This window comes from Anarrhichthys ocellatus, unplaced genomic scaffold (assembly GCF_004355925.1).
Source record: "Anarrhichthys ocellatus isolate YVR2014 unplaced genomic scaffold, GSC_Weel_1.0 scaffold5, whole genome shotgun sequence".
Lineage (NCBI taxonomy): Eukaryota > Metazoa > Chordata > Actinopteri > Perciformes > Anarhichadidae > Anarrhichthys > Anarrhichthys ocellatus.
This window is the reverse complement of record NW_022280035.1, coordinates 8,399,277-8,409,048: the sequence shown is the minus strand read 5'-3', so window position 1 is coordinate 8,409,048 and position 9,772 is coordinate 8,399,277. Positions and strand designations below refer to the sequence as shown.

The following is a 9,772-nucleotide window of genomic DNA, read 5'->3' as shown; positions in this document are numbered from 1 at the left end:
ACACACACACACACACACACACACACACACACACACACACGCTTCAACAGAACTGTAAAAAAAGAGAAAAAAAGACTGATTAAAGATTCTTTCAAGGTTCAACTCTCAACATATAATTAAAGTTTACTTTGCAGCAGATTCCACTGAACAATTGTTAAAAAATGTGAAAACCTAAAGTTAAAAAGGTGCAGTACGGAGTTTACTCATTGTAAGACAGTTGTGTTTTTACATACAATGTTACTCACCAAACACATTGTGTACATCTTTGAGGTGTGTGTCCAAACATCTTGAATGCATTTCCTTCCTCAAAACATTTGCAAACCCAGATATTGAAATATTTTAAATGAAAGGGGACAAGTTTGCATGCCCGTTTATTGTACCAATGGACAACCAACTATTTGTAATATGACAGTTGTAGCTCACATTTACAGAGATGTAAATATCCTACACTACACTGTACCTCTATGGAGCTCTTTAGGTTCTTTTAGCACAGTTACATTTACTTTTACAGAAAATGTTCTGTTCAGTTTCAGGCTCTCCGCTCCGTCATTAAGCTGCTCTCAGTAGAAGCCCTTCTTAACTTCACAGTAGAATAAACAACATAGCTCTGGTAACTTGAATCTTTAAATACATTTCCATAAATTTGCTCCTTAATTGGCTTCAAACCAAAATATAGTAGTACTGTTTTATGTGGTTTGTGTGTTGTTGGGTTCTAACCTTGAACCTCTAAAATGTAAAATTTCCCATCCATCCACATCACAAACAAAAACATTGATAGTCATGATTTAAAAAATATATAAAAACAGCCTTGCAACATTTTGTGCCTAGTCTTCATTCAAGCTAAAACAAAGTTACACTTTGAGTTTTATAAAACATGATACGATTTTCACTGGTGCACCAAATTACAATTAAATATCTAGAGGTTCTGTGTATCATTTTGTAAGAATAAAAAAAAAAAATTTAAAAAAAATTAAAATTGGCATCTTTTGAGAATTGAACTTATTTGCAAGGATTCCCGAGTTTAGGGAGGTAATAATGTTTTTTTTTAGGTTGAAGCCTCACGCCAACAGACACTTCCCACAAACCATCAGCGTATCACATTAGTGGATTAACCTTGACCTAGAGCCAGGATTTAAATAAGTGGGGAAGGGAGGGCCCAGAAAAACTTAGAGGAGAGAGAGGAAGGAGTAAATATGGTGAAGAAAGAAAGGGATGAGATTGAGGGAGGAGGGTGAAAAGAATGACGGGAAAGTATGAGATGTAAACAAGAGGGGGAGGGCAAGGACGAAATCTGAGAAAGAAAGACTCAAGGAGAAGAAAGAAGAAACATCGAACAAAAGTAACGTATAAAAGTTGGGAGAGAAGATAAACGGGTGGGAGACAGAGACATAAAAAAGGTAAACGTAGTGAACACCAACTGAAGGTGAGTAGAGAAGAAGAGAAGGAGAATCAAGCAGAGCCTGGTCTCTGCTGCCATCTTGTGGTGAGAGTCTGTTAGTCATGTCAACCCTTCAACCTTTATCACACTTACAGATGTGAGGCAATTTAGTTATTTAGTGAAGCTACTTAACTCGCCCTACGCTCTTCACCAACTCTTCTTCTATATATAACAGAATGCCTTTCAACATCAAAGCATCAATATTTGAAGAGAAAGTCCAGATATTTCATATGAGAAGATGTAGGAACTGCTGTCTATCATATGGAGCAAATGTGTACTTTTGTATGTTACGCCTTAAAGGTGCTGACCTCCAAATTCAGAGCATCGATATGGTAGCTAATTATTTGCTATGTCGGGATATAGAGGAGTAATGTCTACCTAAGCAGAGCATGAAGTCACTCTCCCTCTGTGCGTGTTTAAATCCCAGCTTCTATCTCTGCTTTGTTTACGTAGCCGTTGTGGCCGCACGTTTTAGTGCATGCGAGTCTTAGTGTGTGTTGCCTGTTGGAGAAATTTATCACACCGTTCTTAGTTAGAACTTGTATCACTAAACCTGCATATAATCTTAACCGTCTTCCCACGAAAAGGCTGGGAACGTGGCCTTGGTGGGTGCAGCGGCAGACGAGGGACGACATCTGCGAGGGGGGGGGGTGGGAGTGAAGGGAGAGGAGACGAGATAACGCGCATATATACTCTGTTTTGTCTATTCATTTTTGTTAGACCTCCGAACCCTCCGTGGGGAAAGAGCTCTATCCATTCAGCTGAATTATTATTAGTGTTTCTTCAATAAATATGTTTTTATATTTTAAGAGTTTTCTCATCTCGATTATTTCTCACCGGCAGGTTAAAAAGATTATTTCCCGCCCACTGGCTAGCTCATTGCTGCCACTCTGCACTGAGCTCACATGGTGGTTACAGCTGGGGCTGGATGGCGTTGTCGAGGAAGCGCAGCGCATTCTTTTTATTTCAATTTGATATATATATATATATACACACTTTATTTTTTTTACCTTCCATCGGTTGCCGCAGCCGTTACACAACACAAAGGTGGTCATGGGCTCGTCAGCACTGCGGATCTGCACCTTTAAACGCACACAAAACATCTTAGTGACGTATTTTCATTTAAAACTGTCCAAACACAATTCTGTGTCTGTGTGCGTGTGTGTGTGTGTGTGTGTGTGCACTCGCACATACCTGCGTGTACGAGCAGCTCTTTCCGCGGCACTTACTGCAGATGAACATGTCTGTCTCAGTTCCCCCGACCTTTGACAGCTGATGTTCTCTGATGGACTCTTTAGTTAGATTCTCTCTCATCTGCTTCAGCTCTGCACTTGCCATCTCCTGCGCGCACACACACACACACACACACACACACACACACACACTTGTTCTGTACTAGCCTTCATTGACGTAATAGCTTCCCTTGCCCCTGACCCTTATCGAACATTTATACCTAATTCTAACCAAAATACCTAATACAAGCCCCAACTCTCAAACATCCTCAACAGATGAGGATGAGACACAATGTCTGCATGACTGACCTCAGCAGTCATGGAGGCGATGCGTTGAGCAGAGATGTTTCCACACAGCACGTTACGCCGCAGTTCGGGATTCTTCTGGTCCTTGAGGTTGGAGATGCGGCTTCGTAGACGAGTTTTATATTTTATATCTGTTGTCTTAAACTCCTGGAAGATCTGTGGGCACGAGCAGCAGTCAAGGACTAGAAGACATTAATAACATCAGGGAATAGAGAGAATTAAAATCATGTTGAGCCAGCTCTCATTAATGTAAATGAGGTGGACGAAATGCTGAGCGGACAGAGTCACACTGTTAGATAAACACTTGAGCGACGTTATCAAAGTGAAACACGCCCGGGCACTCAGCACTCTCAGATTAAGATCATTCATGCAGCTGTGAAATCCTGTTCCGTTTGTTCATGTGTAACTTTGTGTAGTTAAAGTTGTTGATGACACAAAAGGATATCCTCTTCAATTAGTGCTGCAAGATGCTCACAGTGGACTCCAATTGTCTGGTGGTCATCTGGGAAACGCACACACACAGACACACTTTATACACATCAATTGACTTTTAACAAAACCACAAAGCAAAATGGACTGATAAACAAATGTAGAATTTGATTAACTAATATTCATTTAATTGGCTTGGAGTTGACCCATTAAAGCTATGGAACGGCTAATAAAATGTACTTTGAGGTGAGAATGTTTTTATATTTCAGCCCGTAGTTGGCTAAATTCTTAACCAGGGCAAATGTAAAGATTGAACAAGTGTGAATGTTCAGTAAGTTATAGTATGCACATTAGATGACATTTTTCGATTGAAACGCTGTCTATAAAAAAAAAAAAACCTTCTCACCATCAGTCTGCAGCGCTGCCACCAGCAGCTCTCGACACTTGTTCCGCACACTGTGGGTGGTGACGGGGGCAGGGGGGAATAAGGTGACCTGAGAGGGTAGAGTTGGGGTGGTGGGGGAGGTGGGTGTGATGGGTGTGATGGGTGTGATGGGTGTAGTGGGTGTAGTGGGCATGGAGGGTGAGGTGGGGGACTCCCGTGACTTCTTACTGCTGATTAACAGGAGGAGAAATTATGAAAAAAGTGTAGCAGGGTTTGGATTGAGAGAAACAGGAGATGAATCTGGTTAAAGGAAAATTACATTTTAAATCCTCTTCTATCATTAAAGAGACTGATTTGAAAAATGTACTGTCACTTCTGTCTTTAACAGTGACCTCATCCAACAGTAGGTGTAACCAAACATGACGCCATCACTGTGGGACCGACCTTTTCTCGCTGTTGCCAGAGTCCATGGAGGTGGACGATGGCCTCACAGGAGAGTCTTCTTTCTTCTTCTCCTTCTCATCCGACTTCCCCTCTGAGCCGTCTGCAGGATGGGACACAAAACACAGACGAGAAGAAGCTGTTGGGACACACCTGTAGCATACAGACTGATGCCGGTCAAAACATCTGCACTGCACCCATTGTTTTCCATCTGAGCCCACACAATTGTTGCAAAGCTCTTCTCCATTTATATTTTTTAAGCACAAGTCTGCAGGTTCACATGTATCATGACAGTATTTTCATTGTACTCTGAAAAGTGAAGCCAATGTAGTAAGGGCCTTAGAGGTGAATTCCTTCTAATGGCCAACAGGGGGCGACTCTTCTGGTTGCTATAAGAAGTCTGTTTGTATAGAAGTCTATAAGAAAATGACCCTACTTCTTAATTGATTTATTACCTCAGCAAACATTGTAAACTTGATCTTGGTCTCAATTCCTAGTTTCAAAACAGTATGATGTTTGTTTTGTAAATGATTGTCCCATTTAGGGTAAGATAGTTGTTTCATTGAAGATAATTGTAATATTTTGGTCGCCTAAAAATGTGTCCAGCATTTGGTTGTACTTAGCCCCACCCTCTCGTGTCGCTTCTGGTTGCAAAAAAACAAGATGGCGATGGAAAAATATCCAAAATGGTGGTCTGGCAAATTAAGACATTTGAAGTTGTCATCGTAGACTCATGGAACAAACAGTCTTGAAGGCCTACATCAGTACTTGTCATTGACTATAATAACCACCACAACCCTAAGCCTGTCCTCTCCTGGACTGAAACTCTACTGGGTCGTCACAAAGACAGAAGAAGAACAACACACACACACACACACACACACACACACACACACACACACCCTCACTTACCCAGCAGTTTCTTCCAGGACTTGATAAGAACTTTGGCCAAAGTCTGAACTTCTTCATCTGAACTGTGTTTCCTCACCGCGTTCACCGACATCCCAACTCTGGTGGACTACAAAGAGAGAGAGAGAAAGAGAGCGAGAGAGAAACAGACATTTATTTTCAAAGATTGTAATTGATAAAAAAGAAGTATTTCTGCTGTTATTGAGTTCTGCAAGAATGAATCCTAAAACGCTGAAATGAGTTAGCATTTTTGCACTTCTGGTTCCCTTGTCTCAATGCCAATGGGACAAATTTTTGAATGGGTTTTTGGTTAGATGCCTGAAATAAGGTATGTGGTTAACACAGGCTTAGGAGATTTTAACGTTTTGTTCCGCAACATAAAATATATCTGTAAATACCCCTCTCTGGAATCTTGAAGATTTTGAATGTCTTTAAAAAGCCGGTTGCTAACAAGTGGCTAAATTAAACGTCATCACGCCGAACAACAGACCACCTTTAGCTTTGTGTTCGTGACATGAAGTCATGCGACTGTGGTGTAGTTAGTTCATAGCCTTACGTTAGCTTTTTACTTCTGGCGATTATATTTACGCAAAAATCATAAAAATGGTGTGCATCGGTGACGATTATCTTGCTGAACAACACTTTGACTGACTGAAATGTTCACCATAGAGTTACAATCTAGTCTCGCCAAAATATCCCCTTGTTTCTTTCTCCCAAGTCCTGCTGTTGACATTGTTTAATCAAGTAAGTTACTACGAGTCCTCCCGACTGTGCTCATTGTGTGCTGCCAAACCGTGTCGTTCTGATATGGTGGGCACAGCACAGGGAAAAAATAAATACATAAGAGAGTATTTTATTGACAACGAAAATGAAAGGAGATTTTGGTAAAGTTTTATTTTTCAAACCACAATATACAGCCTCATCTTTTCACGTCGACAATATTGTTGATATATTCACATGAAGTGTTGACCTCAGTGCCTTCTCGTCTTTGCATCACCTTAGTCGTGGAAACAAAGGTTGTAGACTAACATATTTAGTCATAGTTTTAGTTAACAAAATGAACACTGCTGTTGCATTGTGCACATTTACACAGTGACAGTTTAGATGTTAAAATTGTTACAAGTATACTTAAAGAGCAACTTAATACCAGACTGACAAGATGATGTTTCACTGCTTATGGTTAGAAGTGTGCTTTGTGGCACCTGTAACCACACCCAACGTCTGATGATGTCAAAGTGTAGGGAAGCTTCCACTTAAAGGAATGCTGATGTGCCAGCTGTGGTGGATGTCCATACCGTACTTAAACAGACTCGTGCAGTAACGATTCATCTTGTGTCAGTTGTGTCGTGACTTTAGGTGCACTTGGCGGTGGCGGTGACACGGCAGAGGGGTGGAGTTAATTACCTGCAGGGTCTCCAGCGAGATCTTCATGTTCTTTAGTTCCCCCAGCAGGTCGAGAGCTCCGTCCTGTAGACATGGAAACCTTCACATTATTAGCCAGCACATGCGGTGATATTGACTCACCACATTTACAGCTCAGTGAGTGAACACCGAGAGGATGAATCTGGCAATCACGCGTGTCTTGTTAAACTGTCCATTGAATGAACAGAAATGTTCACAGATTTGTTTCAGTTGACCCTCGTTTAACCATTAAAGTCAAGGTGGCCTTTTGTATTACAATTGAAGATTCATTGTTCTTGCCTCCCACAGCTGTTCCAGCTGTCAACTACACACCCCGAGGCAGTTGTTCAATGTATACTAAAGGTCACCAAGAGAATGATGAAACAACAAGACTGGATTCTTGTGAGTGGAGCTTTCTCTGTGTGGAGCTCATGCTCACTGTTGGACAGGAGAGTTTCACTTTCATTTGTCACTTAATGAGGACAAATATGTGTTCATAGAGGACACCAGGAATTCCATATTTGGGCATATTAAGATGATCCAACAGCTGAATACGATGGGAAGTTGTGTGTATCATACCGCTGATAACGTTGTCCCGACACACGGCGATGGGAAAGCGTTGTTGCGGAAGTGTAACAGCCACCCTCCGGTTCTCCCTGAGGTTAACCCCATTAGCTCGGTCAGCACTGTTGCCCTTGTTAGCACTGTTTGCACTTTTAGCACCGTTAGCTCCTAGCAGCCGGCTCAGCACTAGTCTTGTTGAGAGCCATACAGCCATGTAATCCAGGCTGTATTGGTTGTGGCTGCTGCAATAATGGGCCAATCAAATGTTGCATTAAATCGAAGGACGTTTGCGGTGATTGGCTGCAAGGAAGATTATAAAAAGTTATTTTTATCTAGATATGGGAATGAAAGGGATAGATGTAGGTACCAAGTAGGAAACAAGTGTCGATACTACCTGGTACATGGTTATTTCAGTCTGTACCTTAAAAAGGGTATTTAGTACCAATACCCAACCCTAAAAATCTCCCATATAAAACCACAGCTACCTGCTAAATACATTAGAACATTTATCGTAGCAGATATAGACGAAGATATGTTGGTAGAGATTGTTAAATGAGATATGTTAAAGTGATCTTCCCATTCAACTAAACTGCACTCCGTTTCAAGGGAAACCTATTTCCTCACAAATTACGGTCGCTGTTTTAAAAAGAGTTTGAAACACATTAACGTTGGAAATTAAAAGAAAATAGAACAAAAAATGTTTCTATACTACTATCGTCGTCCCTACGTGGACTTCCGTTGACTCATTTGAAACACATTTTTAGAAGAACACAAAAAGGACTCCAATGGATAAAAATGTCTGCTGGATGTGCAAATTATTTGCTGCCTTAGCCATAAGCACTTGATAAGCGGATATCATTTTAAAGGGCTTTTCTGTTGTTTGGTGTCTTCTCACCCCTAGTGGTCAAAAGTGGCCAAATGCATAAAACATGGGCATATCAAGAGCCTTTGATAAAATAGAATACCGATTCAAAATGCAGATATTAAAAAAAAATATGCACTCAAATATATGTTTATTTTATTTTAATGTAACACTATCTGTTGGATTCCACAGTATGAAAAACCTCGACCAAATGTTCTAATCATGACGATGACATTGAGATGAACTGTAGTTAGACATTTTGCTTTTCATGAATGCTGATGTGATTTGGGCCTTATGCTGGATGTGGCCTCAGGGTGTGGTGGCAATGCAGTGGTGATATTTTAAATGAGTCAACAGTTTTTAAATATCACTGACATTCTTGCTTGTGATTATTATTTTTAACAAAGATGAGTGTGACATTCATCAGCGTGTGGGCAGAACTGCCCTAAGCTTACTCGTGTTATGCATTTATTAATTGACCTTTGTTTTCCAATAGTAAAAACTGTACAGAACATTACCAGGCACATGTTGATCCTACAATCCACTTTGCTTGTATGTGAAATGTGACAAACTATTTTACAAATTAAAATAATAATAATAATAATAATAAGAATAATACTGTTAATATAGACACCATGTGATTTCAATAATCCCTGAAGCTATTCAGTCAATAAACTAAGTTGACAAGATAATTGCTTCAAGGTGCGGGTGATATAATTGGCAGCTTTTTGACCAATAGCTGCAGTGATTTATTGCCAAACTTTTCCCCCCAAATCATCAAAAACAGAAGCAGCAACCTTGTTATGAGTGAAATTATGAGCAGAAATCCTCCTCCACGGAGCAGTGAGCAGAGTTTATCGCACTGTGTTTCCAGAATGTTCCCCCTCTCAGCAACTAAAGGTAGAGCTCATCACCTGATCGCGTGGTTTCTGCGGATGCTGCTGCAACTGTTTTTGCACTCACCGTATTGTTCTTGTGCACCATTTTATCCAGCTTTTTGGCGATGCGCTCCACCTCCTGGCTTTTGGCCATTTTTGAGCAGATTTCTCTCCGTCAGTGCGTCCTCCTCTGCTGCGGAGAAAACCCCCGTTTATGTAAGAAAAACTCTCCCAGTCTCTCTCTCTCTCTATTTGCTCCACTTTACGCAGTCTGTCTGTGTCCTTCTCCCCCAGCTGCTGCCTCTCTCTCGTTTGTTGTTGTGCGTCGCTGTGGGACGCTGGGAGTTGTAGTTTTCTTTTTACTAAGTCGACCTGGAGTAGCGTGAACAACTTTTTTTATTTTTTAAAGAGACTCGGAAAAAAGGGGACTTTGTGAACGTGCATCTGATTTGTCAAGGTGGGCCCTCCATCAATCATTACAGCCGATGACGGGAAATATATAGACGGTTTATTGTAGGCTATTTGTTGGTAGGAATTCATGATGGTTGTTGCATCATGATCCAAAGGCTTACCTGTAGATTCACAATATCCTTTTCAATGCAACGTTTTCCTAATGTATGCATGCCACCATGTGTATTGAACTCATTCTAGAAAGACTCATGTCGTTCAGCCACAACAAACCAATTATATTATTCTATTAACGTCTTCTGTTTTATGCTGAGGCGGTCTGAATGATTCACTTATTAAGAGATAAATGAAAACTTTTCCTCAACGTTCACAAATGCATTTACACACATTGCACGTACAGTAATTGTTAATCAGTCAAACTCTTTTGTTTGTGCTATTGTGAATTAATTTTGGGAGGTTTAGGGATACAGTGGAACATGTGCGGAGAAGGAGAACATGTAGAAAATATTCCTCCGACAT

General features: G+C 40.7%; 1 protein-coding gene across 3 annotated transcripts; it reads right to left on the bottom strand.

Annotated features, from left to right (window-relative positions):
• Positions 1 to 11: 11 nt before the first annotated feature.
• On the bottom strand, positions 12 to 9,141 carry tcea2 (transcription elongation factor A (SII), 2). Of its 3 annotated transcripts, XM_031845669.1 has the most exons (10): positions 8,931 to 9,141; positions 6,545 to 6,607; positions 5,144 to 5,249; positions 4,235 to 4,334; positions 3,812 to 4,020; positions 3,422 to 3,478; positions 2,980 to 3,134; positions 2,633 to 2,779; positions 2,449 to 2,520; positions 12 to 52 (listed from the first exon to the last, which is right to left on the bottom strand). In XM_031845669.1, the coding sequence occupies exons 1-10, from the start codon at positions 8,997 to 8,999 to the stop codon at positions 44 to 46; spliced, it is 987 nt and encodes a 328-aa protein (XP_031701529.1). In that variant the 5' UTR covers positions 9,000 to 9,141; the 3' UTR covers positions 12 to 43. The 3 variants fall into 3 exon arrangements, with proteins under 3 accessions (XP_031701529.1, XP_031701527.1, XP_031701528.1); XM_031845667.1 differs by lacking the exon at positions 12 to 52 and having other exon boundaries at positions 2,181 to 2,520; XM_031845668.1 differs by lacking the exon at positions 12 to 52 and having other exon boundaries at positions 2,181 to 2,520; positions 3,812 to 4,017.
• Between the last annotated feature and the right edge of the window lie 631 nt (positions 9,142 to 9,772).

What these genes read in the sequence shown, in the direction of transcription:
- tcea2 (XM_031845667.1), bottom strand. Translation starts at nt 8,999, where the DNA reads ATGGCCAAAAGCCAGGAGGTGGAGCGCATCGCCAAAAAGCTGGATAAA. An exon ending in TCTCGCTGGAGACCCTGCAG is followed by an intron (nt 5,250 to 6,544) that starts GTAATTAACTCC and finishes CTCTCTTTGTAG; the next exon opens with TCCACCAGAGTTGGGATGTC. An exon ending in TCTGGCAACAGCGAGAAAAG is followed by an intron (nt 4,021 to 4,234) that starts GTCGGTCCCACA and finishes CCTGTTAATCAG; the next exon opens with CAGTAAGAAGTCACGGGAGT.